The sequence below is a fragment of the Oncorhynchus nerka genome, linkage group LG18, assembly GCF_034236695.1.
Source record: "Oncorhynchus nerka isolate Pitt River linkage group LG18, Oner_Uvic_2.0, whole genome shotgun sequence".
Lineage (NCBI taxonomy): Eukaryota > Metazoa > Chordata > Actinopteri > Salmoniformes > Salmonidae > Oncorhynchus > Oncorhynchus nerka.
Genome location: NC_088413.1, coordinates 25242076 through 25268204, shown reverse-complemented (window position 1 = coordinate 25268204; position 26129 = coordinate 25242076). Strand labels below are relative to the sequence as shown.

Here is a 26129-nt window from a genome sequence, read left to right as displayed (position 1 = left end):
CGGCAGGAGTAGTACATGCTGAATCATCTCTCCCTCTCCTTTCTCTACTCATCTCCTCTATTCCTCTTCGACTTCACTCACTCCCATCCAAATTAGTCCACAGTCACTAGGAGGACTGCTACATCAGGGAGGAGCAATCATTTTAAGGACCGTAAGTGGTGGCGACTGTCTGCATCTGAAATGGTGCACTATTTCCTATGTAGTGCATTACTTTTGACCAGGGCTCATGGGGTTCTGGTCAAAGGTAGTGCATAATGTAGGGCATAGGGTGCCATCCCAGTCAGGCTGACCTGGATTCAGTCTGTCTGTTGAACTCATCGCAACTGTGAGAATGATGTGAATGATGCTACCTTCTTAAAAAAAGGATAGAACATGATCAGTTGAAAAGTCAGTCGGGTTCATTAAAGGTACAGTAGATTCAGTCCAAGTCTTTGACTCTGAGCCATAGAGATGACTCTGTATGAATATATCTATAGCCCTCTCTATACAGTATCTATGTAGCCCTGCTTTGACTAGACTGGCCGTCGCAGTCATGGTGGGTCAAAGAGAGTTGAACTGTGTGCTGCTGTCCTCAGTGCCAGTCAGTCACTCCCTCTTCAGTGTCAGCCAGCCAGTAATGAATATGACAAGGGGAGCCAAAATGGCCTGCAAGTATCTCACTTCATTGGTCAGCAACAAGACATTTCGCTGACATTTTACTGAAGGACGGAGATATTATTTTTCCCCGCAATCCAGCGACTGAAAGTTAACCCCCGAACCAACACTGCCTCTCCCTATTGTCTCGGGATAGCGACACAAAGCGTGCGGTGGTGATATGTGATGATGTCATTGTTATGTGAATACTGAGCGGGACCGTGTGGTGTGCCAGTTGGCCTGCTGAGGAGAAGAGAGAGCCTGGGCACAATGACTGGCACTGCCCAGTAAACACCCCTTTTCAGCGGGCAGAGAGAGAAAGCCAAGCGAGCACCTGGTCCTCCTGGGGCATATGGAAGGGCACCAGGGCCAACGCTTTTTGATTTATAGCCATATTTATGAGGCTACTTGATATGAGGAAAAGTCAACATTATCATTTTTTAAATTTAATTGATTTATAGAGACTGAGAAACAAAAAATAGTACAGTTTCATTATAGATGACTAGTTCCCCTAAAATCAATCTTAAGTCATAAGATTTGAAAAATGTCAAGCTTCAATTTTGAAATGTTGACTATGGTAATTTGGTAGGTGCTTATATTTTTTTCTATTTCCCTCTTTTACAATTGTGTATTAATACGCATGTGAATTGGAAATGTTTGTTTTTGCATATCCCCACTCTCCTTGAGACACCCTCAGAGAGTGGTGTCTCTGCTAGGGTCTGCCATTATCTACAGCGACACTGGAGCAATTTGGGTAAGTGCTTTGCTCAAGGGCACATGGGCAGATTTTTCACCTTGTCGGTTCGGGAGTTAGAACTAGCAACCTTTCGGGTGCTGGTCCAATGCTCTAACCGCTAGGCTACCTTCCACCCCAAATGTTGGATTGGAGCTTATTCACCATATGATACTTTCAATGCAGAAATTACACTATCCAAGGGACAATAAGCTAACCTATATTACCTAACATTTCACAATAGTGTGACATTTTGGAGTTGTATGACCTGAAACTCTACTAGGCCTACATGTGTTGGGTGACTAACATCATGTAGACCTGATGACATCGCCCTCAATAGACACTTGGACTAGACTTCTAACCATCGACCTCTTTGACCATCGAACATTACCCACACAATCATCTGCTGCTTTACGTCACCTATCTATCTTATCTGGTGACCTCTGACCTGGAGGTACACATTGAGGCTTGGGAAAGAAGAAAAGGAATAACACTACAGCTGTGTTACAGGGGGTTAGGTTAGAGAAACATGACTTAAAATAACATGTATGGTGTTACTTCGTATCAGGTTCTTGTTATTTGAAACAATATTGATTCTCAGCCAGTGGGGTGATTAGGTGCAGTGTCAGTACTTGGGAGAATATAGACCAGTGTTTCCTCTGTAGCCATTTAGCTGTGGTGCTGCTCCACAGCAAAATCATTACCGCCACGTCCAAAACAATATGGAACATGAGAAAATCTTTCTGCCAATGCTAGAACAGTCCACATGTACTTTTCCTCTGCAAACAAACGAGTCATGAATATAAAAATCTGGTAACCCCATAGTAGAATCGTTAATATTTTATAGTCGGCTTGTTTTTGTGTGTTCTATGCAAGATGCATATTATTCTCATGGCACATTCAAGTTACAAGTGCCATAAGGAGGGAAACATGCATTCTGACAAGCAGTCGATGCATGTGTATTTCTCAACTCTTAAATATGCACGAACTGCACCAGGCAGTTTTTAGTGCATGGGGGATATTTGGGATAAATGTAACACTGGTCAATTGTAGGATAGCTCAAGTACAGGCAGGGGGTGTGTTACACTGGGTTACCCTACCAGGTAGCTAGCTCTACACTATATTCACTGTGTTTATGCATAATAACTAGTTGCCCTATTGGGCTAATCATTAACCAATTAGTTTAACTGCAGACAGGTAGTCGCATGCTTCAGCCTATTTATTTGCTCTTCTCTGCATCAGTTGGGCTACAAGTGATCATGCTTATTGCTAATAGCATACCTGATAATAGACTATATGCATTGTCCAATATGTTAAAATCTTTTTTTCAAAATAATTTTACAAATGTGTTATTGCGCTCATTTCTGGAGGTGGAAATTATATTTGAAATGGTGTCAGCATAATTTTATTTTTGTTGATTTTTGCAGTAGAAAGTCATTTTTTAATAAGTCACCAGTACTGAGCTTCTCAGTCCTTCTCCATACAAAATGATCTGGCAGGGAACCCAGACCCCCAAAGCAAGGGTGGGACCCTTCCTTCAATCCCCATCGGAACTTCCCCTCCACTGCTATATATTTTTCCAGATGAAACACTGAAATAGACCCAACAGAAAGAAGGATGGAGACCGATTGTTTTTGCTCTAAGATGGTGTTTTTTCCCACTCTTGAGTGGAAAGTAGGAACTAGCCATCTCAACTGAACAAAGAATGGAGCTTTGCTAAGTAACAATAGGCAGCCCAGCTTCTGACCTTGTTTCTTGGGTTCTCCAATCTATAAAAAGTCCAAAACATCACATGATGCTGGTCTGTTCTCCAGTCTACTGTATGTAGACTCGGGCTCGTTTCTTTCCATCCCCACCCACAACAAAGGAAGCATTTCTCATCATTGGAGCTTAGTTTCTGTACGTCTTGTTTTTCTTTGGTCGTGTGTGTGTGTGTGTGTGTGTGTGTGTGTTAGTTACGTTGGGGGTGTTGAAAGTACAATCAAATGTATAGGAACATATAGTCACAGACAATTGTGTGGTTTCCCAAAGTTCATGTTATGGATTAAAGGGTAAACACTAGGCTATAGGTCTGGGGTCCTTCTCTTCACCATATACAAAACACCACAGTACAGTAGTTCATGTTAACTCTTGTTATTATAGCATGGTGGAGGATCATGTGTTCTGAGGGGAAAAGTAGCCCTCTGATCAAAACAAGTAATATTGTCACGATGATGTAGGGTGCACTAATTCCTTCTTCATAAAATACCGTGCATACTAATCCTCTCCATTGCTGTTTATCTTAACTGTGCAGATTATTTGGAGTGAGAGGTTTGAGCTGTAGGTTGCATGTAGTCGTGGAAGTCACAGGATGTTGTGGGTCTCACTCGTCAGTGGTCTCTTTTGTTGTGCTTGACACCTGTACTTCCTGTGTTAACCCCTAACTCACATCCCTGCAACACCGCTGGGTTCAGGTCATGCCCTGCCTATCCAACTGAGAGGTGCTTCACAGATATTTGTTCAGTGTTCTGCAACTCCATGTCTTGAGGTAACCCCCATGGTTGCACATTTTGTTCCAGCCCAGCACTAGCACACTCAATTCAACTAGTCCACTCATCATGTTCTTAGTTGAATGTGGTGTTAGTGCTGGGCTAGACCAAAAATGTGCAACCCTGGGGGTGCAGAACTGGATTTAACACTGTTCAACAGAAACAACCGGTTGAAGTTTGAAACTGAAAATGTCCTTATATGCCCACAACATGTTTGTCAGAAAGGCCCAGATCCTGTATTCTTGCATTAGCCAGCCCCAAGTAACAACAACAGCTTCGGTGTCTGTGCTAACCCTTTGAAATGGAGGCTAACACACAAACCTTTTGCATATCGGCCAAGCTGTTCTGTTCTCTCCCATCTAATTCATTTTCTGTTTCCCCGTGATTTCGTACTGTAGCTCTATGTTTGTTCTGCTTTTGCCATTGCAGTTAACACTTGAAGCAAATAAATATTCTAACGTTTCTGTACAGTTATCAATGGTGACTAATGTGAAGATACAGTTGAAAGTTTGTCTGTTGGTTTTGTTCACGGTGAGTTGCAACTACAGGTATAGGCCTAGTTCAGATGGGAAATCTCAAGCCCTTACACTTGTCAGAACCGACGGCCATATTGATTACGACCATCCAGTGTGAAACCTGAATTGCCCTTACTGCTTCTTAAAGGCCCACACTGTGATATATACAGCCATCATTGATCATTAACATGTTAATGATATATTAATTATCTATTTGCCTTTAATCAAATCAAATCAAATTTATTTATATAGCCCTTCGTACATCAGCTGATATCTCAGTGCTGTACAGAAACCCAGCCTAAAACCCCAAACAGCAAGCAATGCAGGTGTAGAAGCACACTAAGCACTTCTCATTGAATTCGTCCTAACCTTTGATTGCACCCTGCATAGGATTAAAAGAGAGAGAACAGGAGGGAGAGGGAAATGAATCCCCATAGATGTAATTGTATTCAGATGTCTTTATTAGAGCAGCTAGTGGAGATGAGTGGTGTCCCAGAAGTCCTCCAGCAGACATCATGTATGGACAGAAGAATATCATCCAGACTGGCCGTTTTGGTTTCTCTTGCTCCCTTTCTGCATGTCTGTCTCTGTTCCCCTCTCTCCCCATATTGCTCTTTTCATCTATCTCGGTCTGTGTGACTCATAGAATTCTATGCGTCTGATGCGCCACTGGCAAAAAGCTGTCATGGTAAAATTCCCAACAGGGAATAGTTTCGGGGTGACTGGGGAATATGGCAGTCAAAAAGCTTCTTTCTATCAAAGGTTGAGTTTGTTGGAGGAGTGTCATTTCCACTCAAACTTTGATGACAACATATTAGTGTAGACCCCAAGACATTAAAAAAAACTAGACTTATCACTATTCACAACAAAAGCCTTTCAGCAAGACTAGGGTATTCATCACTTCAGATGTTTTTCCTCCACTTTAAAAAATATATATATATTTTTTGGGGGGGAATTGTGGTACCAGTTTCTTATTTTATGATCTTGTGGTTTACAATAGACAGTAGCTAGACACTAGTCATGTAGTATTACTGTAAACAACTCTTTAAAAGAGACTGGAGTTATTGGCTTCTTTCAGCTGTCATGAGTCCATAATCTGTCCATCTATCTCTCCACTTCCCTCGTTCATTAGATTATAGGGGATTCATCCCTCGTTCATTAGATTATAGGGGATTCATCCCTCGTTCATTAGATTATAGGGGATTCATCCCTCGGTCATTAGATTATAGGGGATTCGTCCTTTTTATTCCAGGGGACTTTACTCTCACCTTCTTCTCTCCGCATCGATCTGTCACATGGGAAATCTGAGCTCTGTGCCATCTGCCCATCCACCCCATTTCTCCATACAAGAACACTGATACCAGATTCACACATTAGTGCCAACCAGAACCGTACTGTGCTGGCTGGGATATTTCTTCATTGTGTCTTTTCCAGCACAGTTCCAGCAACTATGGTGGATGTGTAACCAGGCCAGCCCAGACCCCATCCACTAAATGTCTCAGAGTAGGAGTGCTGATTTAAGATCAGGTCCCCACCTGTCCATAAAAACATATCTAATTATGATCTAAAAGGCTAAACTGATCTGAGTTCAGCACTCCTACTCTGAGATGCTTTGTAGATATGGGCACAGCCCTGGTTTGTGTGGCTCGGTTTGGTCCTATAATATAAATTGGGCATGAAGCAGTCAGGACAGGAAAGCCACAGCTGCCCGTCAGCCCTAAATACCCCTTCCTCCTCCCTCTATTTCATAAGTGGTGATCTCATAGCCAGAGGGCTCCATCAAGGGCCTTTCAAGGAGAGCATAAGTGGTCTAACAAGGGTTAATGTCCCAGAACGGTCTGCTGTCTCACATGGTGGAGGGGGCTGCTTTGTTACGTTTCCGAAATGGGCTAAAACAGAAACTCTTTTGTTGGGTTTTTGCTTTGAAGTCATTTTTTTAGGGGGAGGATTCATGACTTGTTTGTATTTGCTTTTCAAGACAATCAATGCATTATCTATTCAACGTCCAAACAATGTTGTATAGATGATCATGATATTCCCACAGTGTCTCCCTTCCTAACCCACGGTATTCCCTACTCCTCCCACCGCAGGTCTGTTGGTAGGAACACTGGACGTGGTGCTGGACTCCAGTGCTCGAGTGGCCCCCTACAGAATCCTTTACCAGACACCTGACTCCCTAATCTACTGGATCATTGCTCATGGTGTGTACTGTGTGTGTCTAGTTCTCTCTCGCTTTTTCTTTCTCTCCCCCCTCCCCTTTGCACACAAGGCCCTCTCTTCCTGCACCATGTTCTCACTTCCTGCTAATGCCAAGCATCACGTCATGGCCCACTGCTCTTAAAGGGCTAGACTGGGGAGAAACGGATACCAGGAATGGGAATCGATGGTGATTCGCTCAAAATACGAGGGGCTGTCATGCTTTTTTTTTTTTTGTTAATTAGCTAGCATGGTAAATCTTACATTACATCTGCTGACTTCATCTGTTAACACTCTCTCTTTGCATGTTAAAGGGTTAACCACCCTAATGTCCTATATGGAAAAGCTAAAAGGATAACTCGGGGCTGTAAATGTAAGATACTGACACGATCTCAATCAAATGGGCTATCTCATCACACCTCTTTTGGCTAGTTACAATGGTTTGTGACATCACAGAAACCCCAATCTTCACCTTCCTCTTTCCTTGAGCAGTTCTGTCACACAAATAATTTATTACTCTGGAGGAGCCACAATGCAATCCCATGGACCCATGACAAGCGGACAGGAAAGGAAGGATTTATTTTTAAAGAGGGATCATTGTGTAAGTAAGGAGAGGCTTCAGAACTATACTCCCCAGATGTAATGAACAATGGCTCTGTTTTTAAATGAATGGCGAGAGAGCGGAGAGACACACGCACACTGCAACGGTTTTGACTATGACTCTTGAGTTTAGTTTTAGTTAGGGGGTCACGGGTGCCAGGTAGGTCATGTTTTGATTTCTCCTTTTTGTTTGTGAGTCAGTCTCATCTGTCAGACATAGTCTAGACCAATACAAAGGACTGATGACAAAGTCGGTATTATAATATTGATAGAAATAACTTTGTTATTTTACATTGTATGACCCAAAATGAAATGATCATGGAAATAATATCAAAACACATTGTATCACAACAATGACTTTTCTAGTCACAAAATAATATAAATTGACTTAGGAAAGTCCTGCACACACACAGCATCCATGATATAATAGAAAGGCCTGTAGCTCAATCTGGCTTTATCGGGGGGTCGAAAAGTCTGTTATGTTGGAGGACTTTGAATAGTGTGTGACTACGAGCATGTGTATTTGCCTTAGTGAGTGCTCCCATATGGAAAAAGGAGTAGGGGAAAGAAACAGGAGAGAAGACCCTCTCTGAAATGGAAGCCCAGAGAAGAAGACTCCTGAGGGCTGGCCTTGAAATGGCAACCACTCCTCCCTCCCCTCTCCCTATCCGCCCATCCTCCAGCACAGAGGGAGCGTGGAGCAGTCTGTCTGCCAGACGTCATCGCTAATGTAGCTAAGAGATGAGCAGCAGTGGGCTACTTACAGGGGAGATGGATGACGGATGAGGCCTCTAACAATAGTGGACACTGAGGTTTCTGTGCTAGCAGGCTCTGCCTGGACTGGCTCTCAGATTTCACTACCACTAAGTAGCTGCTAACAAGTAGCCACAGTAGCACCAATAAGGATTTGCCTGCCAATACTATTCACAATTCTCCTTGAATTTAAGGTGTGCTGTATTGCAGGGCATTATTATTTCACCTTTTTAAGTAGGATCGTAACATATCTGAAGCTAATTGGCCAATAGCGCTCTAGCCATGAGCTTATCGCCATATGTGTGGTAGTTCGAGCAGAGGGGATGGCCAAGTAATGTCAGTGGCTGGGCTGTCTAGATTTAATCAAACTTTATTTATATAGCACATTTCTTACAGGATGCGTTTCAAAGTGATTAACAAATAAAAGATAGTTATTTGTATTTAAGACAATAAAACATTTAAGAGAACTTAAAATAACAGTACATATGAGACTAATTCATTAAAATACATGTGATTATATATGGGAATATGATTAAAATAACCCTAAGTGAAAGCATGTCTAGATGCTGTTCTAAGGCCAGGACCATAGTGGCTGTTCTGAGTGACCTTTGGAACAGCTGAAAGGCTAGTGACAGAGGATCAGAGGGACAACCCGGCACATAAGATATCAGACATGTATTCAGGTGCAAACCCACGTAGTGCTTTAAAAATCAATAAAGCAATTTTAAAATCCACTCTAAAACTAACCGGCTTACCAATGCAGTGACTTTAAAATAGGTGGTGTGTATGTGCTCTCCTCCTGGCCTTTGTAAGCACACGTGCTGCTGCATTCTGAATGAATTAAAGCTGGCTTATGTTTTTTTGTTGAGGGGGGAGACCAGACAGGAGTGTATTACAATAATCAAGCCTGTCAGTAATAAAAACATGCATTAGTCAGTGTGGGCTTGACAGAGGAATAGTCACACTTTGACAATGTTTCTAAGGTCATTAAAAAGCTGATTTGGGCACATTTCTGATGTGGGCCAGTAAACGAAAGGGTGCTAGATTGAGTCCCCGAGCTGACAGTTTAAAAATCTGTTCTGCCCCTGAACAAGGCAGTTAACCCACTGTTGCTAGGCCGTCATTGTAAATAAGAATTTGTACTTAACTGACTTGCCTGGTTAAATTTTTTTTTTAGGTCAGTCTAAAATAACACCTAGGTTTATAGCCTGGTGGGTTGTCTAGTAGTCTTGATTAGCCGTCTGAACAGCTTGTTACTGCTCTCCGTACTGTCTTTCCCCTCGTCTGTCACTGGTCCTGAATCATGTACCTCCATACTACTTAGTATCCAGAAGAGTAGGTTAGGATTCCAAGTATGCTACACATGTTCAATTTGCATACAATTGTAAGAATGATGAAGAGCGTCTCAGTCGACATGCTGTAATGTCTTAAAGAAAATGAATGGGTGAAACTCCATGCCTCCACATTCTCCTGGGAGCCTCTTGTAATCAAGTTCCCTGATGCACCCCTGTCTCCTCCTCCGTCTCTTCTCCCCTCCCTCGTTCCATAGGGTGCTCCCGTAAGGAGATCACAGAGCACTGGGAGTGGCTGGAGCAGAACCTCCTGCAGACGCTGTCCATCTTTGAGAACGAGAATGACATCACTACCTTTGTCAAGGGCAAAGTTCAGGTACTGTTTAGTGTATATATGAGTCACTTAGCAGATGCTTGTCTCTAAAGAAACAGTATGGACTTCTCTGTGATTTGGAAGGTTGGTTGTGTTTTGTGTTTAGAGGGATTGCATGGTGGGCTTTGTGGAATTTCACAAATCTTTTTGTAATGGTGTTTGTGACAATAGTAATGGTGGTTGTCAGCAATTCATTTTGACAGTTTGGATATTGAAACATATCACGTTTGACTGTGAAATGTTCGTCATGCCAGGTGTAATATTAGCCTAGCATGTAGTCAAAGTAGTATTGTCAAAATAACTCCTGCCAGGGGCAAAATAACAAAGCCCGGCTATATTTACTATTGTAACCTAAGAACAGGTCCAGCTCCTGACACAGCCTCTAAATCAGGTTCTGTATTTATCTGTATGGTGATGAAGTAGTTCTTACTCAATGAATAGATTACAAAAGCTAGCCAGATAAGATTTATTTAGTTCTCTCACTTTGTCTGCCACTCACTCTCTCACTTTCTAGCTATCTCTATTTGAAAATGAATTGTTGAACTTTTATTGATTGTCTCTCTTAAAGTCCTTCACTCTGTCTATTTCTTTCTTGCCCCCAGGGTATTATCGCCGAGTACAACAAGAACCACGACGTGAAGGAGGACGATGACACTGACAAATTCAAGGAGGCCATTTGTACGTTCCGTAAGCTGTTTGGCATGCCTGAAGAGGAGAAGCTGGTCAACTACTACTCCTGTAGCTACTGGAAGGGCCGTGTGCCCCGGCAGGGCTGGCTCTACCTCAGCATCAACCACATCTGCTTCTACTCTTACCTGCTGGGGAAAGAAGGTAGGGACCACTGGCATGCTGGCACAGGTACACACACCACTGCATACCTGGTTAGTACTACATACCGATTATGCATAGCTTTTGAAGACCCTTCATAAGTCCCAAAATAGTACAGCCCCTTGATATTTTCTCTGTGTGGATACAATGTCTTTTTTTAAGATGAGGTGATGTATATTTCAAACGATCGGCTTTTATGCAACCCAAAAATGTATAAATGCAACCATCTTCAATTTCTCTTTCTCTCTCTTTCTCTCGCTCGCTCTCTCTCCGTCTCTCTCTCCGTCTCTCTTTCTTCCCTCCTCAGCCAAGCTGGTGATCCGCTGGGCCGACATCACCCAGCTGGAGAAAAGCGCCACACTCCTCCTCCCCGATGCAGTCAAGGTGAGCCTTGTAAATCATATCAACTATACTGCATGTTACCATCGCTTTAACGTCTCTTTATCCATCCATACACCCCTCTAACCTTCATTCATGCTTCCATTCCTCGGGCCAAGGTGAGCACGCGGGTGGCTGAGCACGTCTTCTCGGTCTTCCTCAACATCAACGAGACCTTCAAGCTGATGGAGCAACTGGCCAACATCGCCATGAGACAGCTCCTTGACAACAAGGGCTTTGAGCAGGACCGCTCTCTACCCAAACTCAAGAGGAAGACACCCAAAAAGGTGTCTGCCCTCAAGAGGTGAGGTTTGGTGGAGGGGGTTCTGGGGAGGTTCTGGGAAGGTTTGGTGAGGCTGGATGTTGTAGTTGATAGATTTTTGTTGGTCTCCCCTCAATAGGTTCGGTTGATAGTTGAGGAGGATTGGTTTCCTGGGGAGATGTAGTCATTTATAATGCTGCACAAAATTCTTTGCTGCGGGTGACTTATAACCATTCACAGCCATTCCATGTGGTTGCATGACATTGTAAGTTTTACACAGTTTAATAAACAATATACCAATACTTAACTAAATGACTACATAAGACCACCAACAAACAACAAAAATGACTTCAGAGGAAAGAAATGTATAGTCTTGTTCCAACGTGCCTGAAGGAAAACCAGCTGAGGAGGCATTAGTAGTATATTTAAACTGGGTTCCTTTCTAGTAGTTTGGCTCACAGACACTTTTGCATTCTTTAAATCTACAGCACGACTTTGTCATAATCATTTTAGGTACAGCTGAACTTTTACTGGCGCTATTAACTTTGAACACCCAAGTTTGCTTCATTAGCCCAAGACTTTCAAATGTATTTCCCTCAAGACAGATTCCAACTCTCTAACTACTACTCATACTGTTGCCCTATATAGATGTCTATTGTAGAAGGAACTGTTGCCCCATCCAGATGTCTATTGTAGTAGGAACTGTTGCCCCATCCAGATGTCTATTGTAGTAGGAACTGTTGCCCCATCCAGATGTCTATTGTAGTAGGAACTGTTGCCCCATCCAGATGTCTATTGTAGTAGGAACTGTTGCCCCATCCAGATGTCTATTGTAGTAGGAACTGTTGCCCCATCCAGATGTCTATTGTAGTAGGAACTGTTGCCCCATCCAGATGTCTATTGTAGTAGGAACTGTTGCCCCATCCAGATGTCTATTGTAGTAGGAACTGTTGCCCCATCCAGATGTCTATTGTAGTAGGAATTGCCCCATCCAGATGTCTATTGTAGTAGGAACTGTTGCCCCATCCAGATGTCTATTGTAGTAGGAACTGTTGCCCCATCTAGATGTCTATTGTAGTAGGAACTGTTGCCCCATCTAGATGTCTATTGTAGTATTATACTGTCATACTTGGTTGCAAATTGCTCTTTCATTACATTGACCTGATTTTATTTTATTTTTCATCCAAAGAAAAAAAAACATTTGAAATTGTTTTTGGGATGCATTTTAGGATGCATGGGAAATATAAAACATTGGCCAAATGTATTTTAATGTGTGACATACATTTGTAAAGGTATTTGGAATATATACATTTTTATGGAAATACACTGCGTACAAAACATTAAGAATGCCTGCTCTTTCCATGATATAGACTGAAGTGGAGGAGAAAGGTTAAAGAAGGATTTTCAGGCCTAGAGACAGTTGAGTCTTGGATTGTGTGTGTGTGCTATTCACAGCATGAATGGGCAAGACGATAGATTTAAGGGCCTTTTGAACATGTTATGGTAGTAGGTGCCAGGCGCACCGGTTTGTGTCAAGAACTGCACCGACAGTTAGTCTCAATTTACTGCTGCTATTTAAAGACAACAGATTATGTTCCGAATTAGATTCTTGACCGTCTCTAGACTAGACAATCTCTTGAACCTTGTTGTCTCACCCAGGGACCTGGATGCCAGGGCTAAGAGCGAGCGTTACCGGGCCTTGTTCCGTCTGCCCAAGGATGAGAAGCTGGACGGACATACAGGCTGCTCCCTTTGGACCCCCTTCAACAAGATGCACATCCTGGGCCAGATGTTTGTCTCCACTAACTACATCTGCTTCACTTCCAAGGAGGAGACCCTGTGCAGCCTCATCATCCCCCTTAGAGAGGTGAGTCTGGCTGGGTACAGGCTCTGGTGATAGACCATAGTCCTGGAGCTTAGTGTTGGCCCGGAGCAGTAGTCTGCACTGACTGGAGCTCTCTGGGATTTCGGGTTGGTGACCGTTGAACTAGACTTGTTGGATGATGCCAAGACATAAGTCAATGTGGGACCACTATAGATTTGAGATTTTCCATCAGGAAAGAAAGGTTACCTTTGACAAGTTGTGCTGTAGGGGTTACTAGCAGGGCAGTTGGAAAGAGCAGCAGCCGGCTTAACACTCTGGTAGGGGCTGTCACTCCCAATCTGCTTTAGTCACTGGCTGCCCCTCGCCCAGCCATTGCCATGTCAATCAGGACCCCATCGCCCCACCCACCCTGTCACATCCTATCCCCATCAGCCATCTTAAACTACCAATCGCTGGCAGGGCAGAACGTGGATCGACTACTAATGTCTAGTGTTACGATGTGTGGCACTGAATCAATTCAGTCACCTAGTATGTGGGTTGAAGTGTTGATATGGTGAAACCTATTGTGTGCTTGGTATGGTATGTTGGCCTTAGGTCAATATTCTCATGTGCAATGACCTATGTGGTTAGATGGTGAAATAAATCAATACACATGTGATGGGTTACTGTAATTCGTGTTCTACATCGAACACTTTCTCATATGAAATAGGAGATTTATATCTTATGTTGCATCCTCATATCTTATGACTGACGTGACTGGCGTATCTGTTGTCTGACACAACCGGGTGGTAGCAGGCTAGCACCCGATTACTCAACCCTGCACCTCAGAGGCTGCTGCCCAATATACATGGAATCACTGGTCACTTTAATAATGCTTACTTACTGCGTTACTCATCTCATATAATATATTTTATACTGTATTCAATTTACTAGTATTTTAGTCAATGCCACTCTGACATTGCTCGTCCTAATATTTATACATTTCTTAACTCCATTCTTTTACTTTAGATGTGTGTGTATTGTTGTGAATTGTTAGATATTACTGCACCGTTGGAGCTAGGAACACAAGCATTACGCTACACCTGCAATAACATCTGCTAAATATGTGTATGTGACCAATAACATTTGATTTGTTATGACTGGCATATCTGTTGTCTGACATATGGCTGACATCTATTGTGACTGACATATCTGTTGTGACTGATACATGAATGACATATCTGTTGTGACAGACCTCTGTGTGTCTGTCCCTCCCAGGTGACGATAGTGGAGAAGGCAGACAGCTCCAACTTTTTCCCCAGCCCAGTGTCCATCAGCACCAAGAACAGGATGACCTTCCTGTTCGCCAACCTCAAGGACCGGGACTTCCTGGTCCAGAGGATCTCTGACTTCCTGCAGCAGACCACCTCCAAGATCTACTTCGAGAGGGAGACCACCGGGAGTGTGAACAGCTCCGACGATGAGGTGAGGGCACATCTATGTCATTGTATATCTAGGATGTTGTACATCATTTAGGTCTATACTCTTCCACAACTGCTCCCCAAGTTTGCTGATAAGTCTCCCTCTACTCCAGGTCTTCAGTAAATACTTAGCATGATTATTATCACAGGTCTCTGATCAGCTCTTATCATAAAGCACACTGCATTAACTATCCTTACCCTGATCCTGGACTTGTTCTGCTCTCCACCAGGTGTATTCTCAGTATTATTAGTTTGTCATCTCATCACAAGTCTCAGAACAGTTGTTATGATAAACTCATGATAATTTGTTGCATTAACAATCTCCTAATTCTGATCCTGAATCTGTGTCTCTCTCTCCTCTAGGTGTACTCCCAGCAGGGCTCTCTCCTCTCCAGCAGTCCCCAACGCAGCAGTCTGGGCTCAGAGGGCTCCTCCGAGGGTGAGCGCCAGTTTAACCTCAATGACAACAGCGTGCCCACCGCCACCCAGGCCCTCATGACCATGTACCGCCGCCGCTCGCCGGAGGAGTTCAACCCCAAACTGGTACGGTCAATGAATGTTCTGTTCACATGTTGGGGGCTCTCGAGTGGCGCAGCGGTGTAAGGCACTGCATCTCAGTGCTAGAGGTGTCACTACAGACCCTGGTTCGATTCCAGGCTGTATCACAACCGGCTGTGATTGGGAGTCTCATAGGACAGCGCACAATTGGCCCAGCGTCATCCGGGTTTGGTTGGGGTAGGAATGTCATTGTAAATTAGAATTAGTCCTTAACTGACTTGCCTAGTTAAATAAACATGTGGTCGAACACAAGAAGATGCTATAGTAGAGAATTGGAATGATTGCACATGATTGATGGAACTGAACTTGGACTAAATTAATTGAGTTGAATACATTTATTTAGTGACAAAATATTGTAACAAACTGTAATTGCGTGTATATACCTGCATGCTGAATAAGCCATTGGGAATCCAATTTCTGCATGTAGTAACCTGAGGCTTTTCCCAAGCCTCAAATCAAATTGTATTGCTTGCCTACAACTATTTAGCAGATGTGATTTAGGAGCCAGAAACAGAGCGGCCATGTCTGTCGGGTGCCATCAGTGTCTCAACCTTGATCTAAAACAAAGCTTGGCTTACAGTCAGTGTGTTCTGTTCCTGCGCTAACCTCCAGCTGGCTTTGCATTGCACAGTTCAAAGGCCTGCAGGGATGTTGCAGATGTAGACCAATGGAGGGGGAAGTGTGTGGAAAGTATATTAAATCCAAGTTAATTTAAGTAAATAAAGCCTTAATGAAATTCTTCAGAGACCTCTAGGGGAGTATTTGTGCTGCATACGTCTGTGTCGAAAGATAGAAATATTGTTTAGGCTTTGAAGGCTCTCTGGCTCGTTATTTAATGAGGTGGTAATTAGTTTTTTGCCTCCTACGAACCATCCTGATCTCTCTCGCTTACATTCTGTGTGTATTAAAACAATGTAAGCATGTCTACTTTCTTTCTCTCGCTCTCTCTGTCCTTGAACATCATTCTGTAGTTCTCTCTAAGGGGCGCTTTACTGGCATGAAATGTGTCTCTTATGACATTTCTCTTTTTTCTTTTTCCAACACATGCAAGATTATTAACTGTCAATTTTTATTTTTCCCCAGGCCAAGGAGTTCCTGAAGGAACAGGCGTGGAAGAACCACATCACTGAGTACGGCCAGGGGGTGTGTATGTACCGTACAGAGAAGACCAAGGACCTGGTGCTTAAAGGCATCCCAGAGAACATGAGGGGAGAGCTGTGGCTGCTCTTCTCCGGTGAGGCCAACAGTCGCACGCGTTCTCACAAACAGTCCGTGGGCATGATCTCACAATGCACTCTCACATTCACTGTACATAGTCATTTGTATATTACATTATGCCCCCGGGTTCTTGACATTCATATACTCGACTTTCACTCATTCTGTATCTCCACAAGCCGCGCTGACACACACTCAAAGACCACGGATAGACAGTACTACGTGCTCATACACCAACTCCTAACCTGCATTCGGCATCATGTGGTGGGACCACACATCTCATTACTATAGTTATTGTTATCACAGGAGGAAAAACAACAGGAAAAACACATCAGATTTTAGTTTTGGGTTTTCCCAAACCCCCTTTTGTGGTATGAGCACAGAATGGTTCATCATCCAGGTGTATTAGAATTATTGATAGTCAAATATTAGCTTTTCTTTCAGTGTACATATGGATTTGGGTAGCCTCATTAAACATGCATTAGCTTGGCCTTGGCAACGCGTTCCATTCCCATCTCCTGCCTGAGCAGCAGTATCGTACTGTATCTAACCTGTAACTGGACTGCATGCTTCACGTCCACTGCTACAGCATATTACAGTGAGAGCACACATTCTATAGTCTGCTTACTGTACGCCAAACTGAACACTGTCAGTCTGGTTTAACCAGGCTTAACAAACACAGCAGCTTATGTAGGGGTTGTGTTAGAGACGTAGGCCTACATTGTGACCACCGTAGCTGTGAAAAGCTGACCTATATAAATAAACCTGAAGAACCAGTTGGCCTACAGGGAGAGTCACTGCTGAAATCACCAAACAATGTTTTATACTTCAGCCTCTTCTTCCTGGAGGAAATTCCTTGCACCCACGCGACAGCACTAACAGTTAGCGACTATCTACCTGCTCTTTCCGTCCCCTAGTGACCTACTTGTGGTACCTTCCGCAGTCGCCATGGCAGCCATACATCTGCACTTCCTGGAGGGACTGGTGTGTTTACATGTTAGCCTAGCGTCTCTGTTGGCGAAGCTCGCTAGCTGTGTTTTTATGTGGAAGAAGATGCAGAATTTGAATGCAACCTATATACTTTTCCCTCTACTCACACTCACTGTCACAGTGGGAACTGTTGATAAGCCTGAGTTTGACTGCACTAGAAGAGTGAGTTTGAGGGTGTTATGATTCAACAGACTTTTACCCAGGACCCCCCCACCCCCTCCCTCTTAATGGTTTAGCCTATGTTGTTGTTGCTGCTTCCACAGCTGGGAGTACAGGAGTGCTATAAAGGCACTAAGGTTTTAGTGTAGAAGGGATTCTGCCTAAAGTGTTGAGTGGAAGGCTTACCTCTGCATGTCTACTAGCTGCTTGCCGCATCCCTCCGTTAGTAGAGATGGAATGAGCAATGGCTTGAGTTCTGGTTTCATCACTCCAACCATTTCTGAAACTGATAACATTGAATATGCAATGCCATTGCAATGCTAGCCTAATTTAGCCAGGTGTAAAATAAACGCCTGAAACTAGATCCCCTATATGGTCTTGAAGAGAATAAAAAAATAACTGTTGGGGGGGAGGTTCTCTTCTGCACTGTTCAACCAATCCAGTAAATGTGGAGGAGTTAAGATGTTGCGTTAACGTCCAAATGCAGAAGTCTCATCACAGGCTCTCTTTCCATTTCCCCCTGAAAATCTTAGGCCTGACATTAACTTTGTTTCACCAGACCAATTTTTAAAATGGCAATTGGCTGATGGTCTGGTGCCAATGGACCTCGTTTAATGCTATACTAACTGTGGTCCCTATATCCCGCCCCAGGGGCGATCAACGAGATGGCGACCCACCCTGGCTACTATGAGGACCTGGTAGAGAAGTCTATGGGGAAGTACAACCTGGCCACGGAGGAGATCGAGAGAGACCTGCACCGCTCCCTCCCTGAACACCCAGCCTTCCAGAACGAGATGGGGATCGCTGCCCTACGAAGGGTCCTTACTGCCTACGCCTTCAGAAACCCCAACATAGGCTACTGCCAGGTACACGCATGGTATATAGTATACACGCATGGTATATAGTATACACGCATGGTATATAGTATACACGCATGGTATATAGTATACACGCATGGTATATAGTATACACGCATGGTATATAGTATACACACAGCCGCACCAGTCCTGTCGCTCAAGATCCACTGCCAAAGCAGAATGTCATGAGATTACTTCAAAACCGGCCTCTAGGGGCAATGTTGGCGCTATTACCTTTAAGTCCTGTGGACAGGGATGGCGGATGGGCGTAAGCTGCGAGCTCCGGCTCTGAAAGTCGCGTGTTCAATCCCAGCGCTAAGCACTATTTTTGTCTATCCCAAACCTTAACCCTTAACCATTCAGAATGCCTAATCTTCAAAATGTTATGTTTGTGGACAAACATCTGATTCTGCAGTGAGATCGTGAGAGCTTGTTACACACACACACACACACTTATTTTACAACACAAACATTCACACTGCTCTTCAGTTTATAAATGGTCAAGTCACATAGTAGTTTGCCACTTCTATAGCTGTCCTGACTCCCCCACGGGTCCCTAATCTTGGTTCCCCCTGCGGGTCGAAGTCATGTGGTTCCCTCTTGACTGCCAGTCCATCTGTTGGCAGCTTGAAACTCTGAAGACGTTTAACTCAGGCTGAAAACTGTAGTCCAGACCTACTGTCACATAGCTGTTTAATTTGATTCTTGTTTTGCTTTTTGATGGGCTTTGAGATTCTGTAAAGAAAAGCGCTATAGAAGTTGAATGTATTATTCTGAATAATCTTGGTGGTTCTTCCTAGGCCATGAACATTGTGACGTCGGTGCTGCTGCTGTATGCTAAAGAGGAGGAGGCCTTCTGGCTGCTGGTGGCTCTGTGTGAGCGGATGCTGCCTGACTACTACAACACCAGGGTCGTAGGTCAGTTGGAAGCTCCTGGAATGAGGCTGTAGTAGGGCAATGGGTGGCTTTGTGGTTGACTGGTGTGTTTGCCTCTGCGTTTTTAACTTGGTCTCAGTGTCTCTCTATTTTATGTTTTGTGTTCAGATGTGTGTATGTGTCCCTCAGTCTTTGTGCATATCTGTTGGCATCGTTCTCCCTCTTACTGTATCAGTGTCCGCATAGGCCTACTTTTTTCTGTCTTGCTAACCTCCCACTTCTCCTTCTCCAGGAGCTCTGGTAGACCAGGGTGTTTTTGAGGAGCTGGCCAGGGAGTACGTCCCTGAACTCTACGACTGCATGCAGGACCTGGGAGTCATCTCTACCATTTCCCTCTCCTGGTTCCTCACCCTGTTCCTCAGTGTCATGCCCTTCGAGAGTGCCGTGGTGGTGGTCGACTGCTTCTTCTACGAGGGCATCAAGGTCATCTTCCAGCTGGCCCTCAGCGTGCTGCACGCCAACATCCACCAGCTGCTGGGGGCCAAGGACGATGGAGAGGCCATGACCGTACTGGGAAGGTGAGGACGGGTGGGGGTGGAAGACCGACAAGGGGCCAAAGATACTAAAACAGGGCTTTTCATTTTCGGTCCTGGAGGGCAGAAACACTTCTTGATTTGTTTCTACCTGGTAGTTAATTGTATTCACCTGGTGCACCAGGTCTGATGAAAACCAGAATGGTTTTTATCCCTGCAGTACCAGAATTCGAACAGCCCTGGACTAAAGGGACATGATTGGTAGGCCAACTCATGACTGGAACCCTAAACCTAACCTGAACTAAAACCCTAACCTTTGCCCTGACCTTAATACTAACCATAACCAATTAGGTCATTCAACATGGGTTTGCTGGTCAGTCATGGTACTTTAGTTTTTCACTCAAAGAGCAGACCCCATGAGTTGGGTCAAAGGTCAAATTGTGTTGGCGGAAGTGACACGAGAGATCATCTTGTTTTGAAACACTGCAGTAAGAACACTTCTTAATTCAATTAAAGCTTGATATTGATAAGCTGTCAATATAAAGGATTTGGTTGTGTGACATGTTTGTGTGTAGGTACCTGGACAGCGTGTCCAATAAGGACAGCACCCTGCCTCCCATCCCCCACCTGCACTCCCTGCTGACAGACGATGGGGATCCCCACCCGGAGGTGGACATCTTCAAGCTGGTCCGCAGCTCCTACGAGGTGAGTCTTCTCAACATGACCAGGACACCGTCATTCAATCACTCCTTCAATCTGTCAGAGATGGGGTCAATTAAGTTTAAATGGAATTCAGCCCAACCATGCTTCCTAGACCCAAGTGTATTCACTGGTAGAACTGTCACTCTGTTTTGACCTTTACTCTGGCTGGTGATTATGCAGTCTCAGTGAATATCCCAGCCGTAGGATAGCAGCAGTGTTGACCTCTCTCTCTCGGTCCCATGTGGCTGTTTGTAGAAGTTTGGCTCCATCCGGGCAGACGTGATCGAGCAGATGCGCTTCAAACAGAGGCTAAGGGTCATCCAGACCATCGAGGACACCACCAAACGCAACGTGGTAATGACCCCTGCTATTACACACACTGTATGGTACACCAGATGTTTGGTGTGGAGGATTTCAAGTCATTTTAAGCCATCGTTTCTGATTGTATTCAATGCTGGTTAGTTCTGATCTCCTCACACAGCTCCTAAATCCACTGTTCTCTTTCAGGTCAGAACCATTGTCACGGAGACTGCCTTCAGCATCGACGAACTGGAGGAGCTCTACGTTCTGTTCAAGGTGAGTGACAGCCATGCTGTAGCCAATATGAACTAAATGGAACTGACCTCTAACCAATAGGAACTTAAAGGAACTAATCTCTTCCTGTATTGCTTTTTCTCAGCCTCCCTTTCTCTTTGGCAGGGCGTCTCATTTCTCCTAGCTCTCACATAGTGCCCTGCTGCCACGGCAATGCTGAATTATGGGCTATAGTTGGAGCCGGTACTTAATATCCATAGAGACAGACCTAAAACCCTGGCAACAGCATTTTACTCTTCATCCATTAACACAACAGACGCTCACTGCGCAGTCCTGTTAGAGGACATGGAGAAAGACGGATGAGTCTTCAGCACAGTTCTAATGGTCAGGGTTGCTGGTATAAGATGTTAGAAGTAGAGAACTTTTAATACCCAATGTTGTGCTATGTTCACATTGTTCTCTGATATCATGTACTTATCCATTAGAAACATTGTGCAAAGCAATTCAGCGGTATCTATATGCATTTCCTCACCTTGGGCGACCACATTTTCCCACATTTAGCATAGGTATCACCATTTGGTCTCATTCTACCTCGCTTCTTTATACTTCAACATTTTCTAGGAAACTGCTACATAAATGTAATATATTTATTTCATTCACATTAAAACCCTGTTGAATCTATTTCTACCATCTTCATTCTCCAGGCGGAACACCTGACCAGCTGCTATTGGGGCGGAACGGGTGGCAGCAACCCCACGGAGCGCCACGACCCCAGCCTGCCCTACCTGGAGCAGTACCGCATCGACCTGGAGCAGTTCAGGGGGCTGTTCTCCCTGCTCTTCCCCTGGGCCCCTGTCAACGGGGCCCATGCAGACCTCCTGGCCCTGCGCTTCTTCAGGCTCCTGGACCATAACGGAGACTCTCTGATTAATTTCCGGGAGTTTATTAGTGGACTGAGTGAGTATTGGTGGAGGTGGGTGAGGGGGTGTATCAAATAGAAGTTGACTAATGATTGTAGCAACTGGTCAAAATGGATATTAAGTCTATATAGACATAATGAAATGTCATGACAAATTATCACATCTATGGTGTATTTCAGGTGTTTTATGCCATGGGGATCTGACTGAGAAACTGAAGCTCCTGTACAAGATGCATGTGATTCCTGGTAAGTGTGTGTGTACTGTTCCCAGAGAGGGAAAGAAGTCCAGAGGGAAATCTATACTCCTTATATGCTGTCATAACTGAGTGAGGGGGAGGATGTTTTAAGGATAGGGGATTGGATTTATTTACTGTAAAGGAGCAAAGATAACTTATTTTGTTCTCTCCCTCGCTTGGTTGAGCATATGGAGAAGGGAAGCTGCGGTTGGATGGTGCTCAAGACTCACACAACAGTATTTTCACTCTGCTGGAAATCTACCTCTCAATCAGAAGAGCTTTCATGGCTCTCTGGCTCAGGTCGCGTTAATTCCCTGTATAACAGCAAAGCCTGAAGCAGCTATTGTTTTGATTCTCGGAATGATGGGGTTAGCTTTTTTCCTTTGCCAGCCACATGGAAATATTGTCTCTGGCAGAATGATATATGTTGAGAACTAACAGATGTTTAGCGAGAGGAGGATACAGAAATGACTTCAGACTTATGATCAAACATTGGGATGTGTGAGGCCTCGATGGAAAGATAATGATAAATGGATACAATTTATATTGCACTTTTTCAACTGCAGTATTTGAGGCGTTATGATAACGCCCCTTACAGCACTTGGAAAGGCGCTATATAAATGCTATCAATTATAATAACAATGGTAAGGCCTAAAATGTTGTATCTTCCTGTCCCCTCCCAGAGGTGACCCATGAGCAGGAACCAGACTCTGCCTTCGAGGCCACCCAGTACTTCTTTGAGGACATCACCCCGGAAACTTCCAATGGTAGGCCATGTCCTCATCAACACGCCAGAGGTTACACAATGTTTCCACCCCAAATTGCACCCTTTTCCCTGTATAGTCCACTAATGTTGACCAGAGCCTTATGTGCTCTCAATCACAGTCACACTCCACTCATGGCATGAATCAACCTATTTCAACCTCCCACTTTTTTTGTCTTCAGATAACTTCCTAATGTGTCCTTTGACCTTTGCACTCTTGACCTTTCCCTTCCTCCAGGCCTTGACCCCAAGTGCAAGAGCGAGAAGGATGATGGCTTTGTCAGGGTCACGTTCAAGACTGAGAAAGGTACGCACTGCTATAAAATAGTTATGAGACATACGTATCTATCGCTAGTTTGTAAATGCTCCAATCTAAATGATAATACCTTAAGCCACAATGTCTACCGTTCATGTTCCTTTTTTTTTTGCAAAGGCCTTTATTTACTGTACCTCAAGAACACCCATTTCACTGTAAGGAACTTAGCTGTAGCTCTCTAATCTCCCTCCTATTTGAAATGATTTCAAACCATTTGACTCCATACACACACATCCCAAAAGTCTGGGATGAAAAGGGGAAGCACTGTTACTTTTCTATGTATCATGTTTTCTTGGAGCAAAAATAGTCTACGGTCGCTGATTAGGGACGATATACTTACTGATTTTCCAGACAATAAGAATTGAACAGTCTCAAAGTGCAACTGGGAGTGTTGCATGTTAAATGGTCCCCAAGCTAGGCCTGCATGCCACTTCAGTTTATTGAGGGCATTATTGGTGTATGTTCTCTTATTCATTCAACACTTTTTACTTGACAACAGCACATACATTAGTTGTTGTTATGGCCTCCTATAAATAGTCAGTGTGCCAGGCTGCTAGCTTTTAACTCTTAATGGCCACCTCTGTTTCTACAGTGAAGAAACTGCACACCCCTGACTACCGCCACTACCTGAGGCTGTGGAACCAGGGTACCAAGAACAAACTGGACAACATGAAGGATCTGCCCAAACTCAACCAGGTAAGAGCATTAAGAACCACTCCACCTCCCCAGGGGGAGTCAGTGGAGTCCACTTGATCAAAGTGGCTGTGTGAGGCTATTAAATTGTGTGTCGTGCCAATTAATCTACCTCATCTTCCAATCCAGGCTAACCTGTATGTCTTCCTCTCTCTCTCTCCTTCAGAGCCAGTTCATAGAGCTGTGCAAGACACTGTACAACATGTTCAGCGAGGACGCCCAGGAGCAGGAGCTGTACCACGCCACGGCCACCGTCACCAGCCTGCTGCTGGAAATGGGCGAGGTGGGCAAGCTCTTCTGCCATTCCAAGGACCAGGAGGAGCAGGACCAGGATGATCCAGAGGAGGCCAAAACCAGTGGGCCAGCCCGAGATGGAGGGACCAAGCCTGGGGGTGTCTTCCAGCAGAGGGGCCAGGGAGAGGGGGAGAAGGAGAGCCAGGCCAGGCCCTGTGGCCCTGCGAAGAGGGATGGCAGGGGCGAGCAGCTGTCTGCCATGGAGGACATTAAGCTGGAGGACTCGTCCCCGAAGGACACGGGGACATCGTCCTCCATGCTCATCTCAGATGACGAGACCAAAGACGACACGTCCATGTCGTCCTACTCTGTGCTCAGCGGCGGCTCCCATGAGCTCGACGACAAGCTTCACTGCGAGGACATTAATGACGACACGGTCCTGGTGCGCAGCAAGAACGGGCCCCATGGTGGAGGGGTAGGGAACGGGCTTCACGGTGAAGGTGGGCCCCATGGCAGAGATGGGGGGCTGCCTCACAGCACCAGCATAGATAAAGACTGGGCCATCACCTTTGAGCAGTTCCTGGCATCGGTGCTCACTGAGCAGGCCCTGGTGCTTTACTTCGAGAAGCCAGTGGAGGTGGCCGCACGTATCACCAATGCCAAGAATGTGAGGAAAGTGGGGTGCTCCCTACTGTCCGCCAGCGACTATGAGATCTCCCTGTCTGGGTAACTAATGCCTCAATGAAAAAGAGAATTTACAGAGACAGACTCTTGCTCTGTAGGTTGACTGCTTCGGAAAACAGGGAAACGTGTCATGTAAATGTACAACGTGAAAAACCCAGTCTTCTCCTCTTTGTTGGGTGACAAGAATGACAGTCTGCTGGAACTGAAAAGTCTAACATTTGTGTGCAATACTATAAGAGTAAAGAAATCAAATAAATACCTGCTCTTAGCAATGTATTTTACCAGATGTCAACAACCTGTTTTATCTTTAGGGTTAGAAGATTCTGCTCAGCAGAGGGACCAGGGAAGGACAAAAAGGGCTTTATTGACCTTTGACCTCAAAAGTAATTCAGGCAGAGCTGTGGTGTGTGTGTACTGTACATGTTTTTAGCTGTGCTTGCTGTACTTTATATGAAGTCATGTATACATGTTACTACTAATAATAGCTAAACCAGTTAGACTACTACGTATCATGATGTTTAAGTCTTACAGACCACCAGCCCAGTCCAGGAGTGGCCTGTCACAGTCCCAGAGGAACACTGCTCAGTCGTTGTAGAGTTCTGTCACCCGCTAACTCATTAACCGCTAGGCTAATTGACTAACAGCAACCTGTGGAGCAGTTGTACTCACTGCTAATCTATTAGCTGCTAATTTACACTAGAAACAATGGTTAAGAGGGGTAGCTTCCGTTAGCTACAATGAAGTGACTGTACTTCTAGAGTTGGGAAGATTAGTTTCTGCCGCTTCAGGATAACCCACACTTGCACTGGAATGAAATATGAATGGTGGTGAAAGCTTTATCTGACTAGATGTACTTCAGTAAATTCACTAAGGAAAACACTGTTTAGATTTCATTTGTGTGGTAGCTTAGCCTGCATGCTGAACTGTAGAGCACACGCACTTTGTTTTATCAGGAAAAAATGACATTTACAACATCTTTCCTTTTAATTCCAAAAGCATGTTTTCTGCCTTTTTTCTGTGCCACTCCTGCACTCGTCAGCACACTCCAAAAGCTTCTTTCTTTTTTTTAAAAACAATGTTTTTGAACTTTTTGCTCTGTATATTTTTATGCTGTTTTATATATTTTTTTGTTCCAATGTCAATGATTTTGTCATGTACAAAGGTCATGATTTTAAGTGTACCACTTCAACTAAATAAAAAGTGTAGAATGAACGGTCTTACGCTACATATTAAAAATGTCTCATGTCTCTTTATGGGATTTATCCATTAGGGTTGCTCATACTGTAGCCTGGGATAAATATTGATAAGCTCTGTTTCGACATTGAGAGGGGAAGACAGATCTATACAGAGATTGAGACAGAGCACCCTCTGCTGGAGAAGAGAATGTTCCAGAATCAGACCCAAAATCCTGTAATGCCACCAAAGATAAGGATAAATGAGGATGCTTTCATAAGGCTGTTTATCATTGAAAGAATGTCAGTTCC

The 26129-nt window shown here is 44.2% G+C and overlaps 1 protein-coding gene across 2 annotated transcripts in view; it reads left to right on the top strand.

Annotated features, from left to right (window-relative positions):
• Window positions 1-25881, top strand: part of LOC115145575 (TBC1 domain family member 9-like) — a 28048-nt gene extending 2167 nt beyond the window's left edge. For both annotated transcript variants that reach the window (XM_029687065.2, XM_029687064.2), the window contains exons 3-23: window positions 6500-6610; window positions 9508-9626; window positions 10226-10454; window positions 10759-10835; window positions 10949-11133; window positions 12751-12958; window positions 14174-14380; window positions 14740-14919; window positions 16018-16168; window positions 17950-18164; window positions 18956-19073; window positions 19324-19609; window positions 20140-20269; window positions 20522-20620; window positions 20774-20842; window positions 21505-21757; window positions 21900-21965; window positions 22639-22722; window positions 22957-23025; window positions 23627-23730; window positions 23894-25881. In XM_029687065.2, the coding sequence (XP_029542925.1) occupies window positions 6500-6610; window positions 9508-9626; window positions 10226-10454; window positions 10759-10835; window positions 10949-11133; window positions 12751-12958; window positions 14174-14380; window positions 14740-14919; window positions 16018-16168; window positions 17950-18164; window positions 18956-19073; window positions 19324-19609; window positions 20140-20269; window positions 20522-20620; window positions 20774-20842; window positions 21505-21757; window positions 21900-21965; window positions 22639-22722; window positions 22957-23025; window positions 23627-23730; window positions 23894-24691 (3758 nt within the window). In that variant the 3' untranslated portion in view covers window positions 24692-25881. The remainder of the gene's footprint in view (window positions 1-6499; window positions 6611-9507; window positions 9627-10225; window positions 10455-10758; window positions 10836-10948; window positions 11134-12750; window positions 12959-14173; window positions 14381-14739; window positions 14920-16017; window positions 16169-17949; window positions 18165-18955; window positions 19074-19323; window positions 19610-20139; window positions 20270-20521; window positions 20621-20773; window positions 20843-21504; window positions 21758-21899; window positions 21966-22638; window positions 22723-22956; window positions 23026-23626; window positions 23731-23893) is intronic.
• Window positions 25882-26129: the final 248 nt, after the last annotated feature.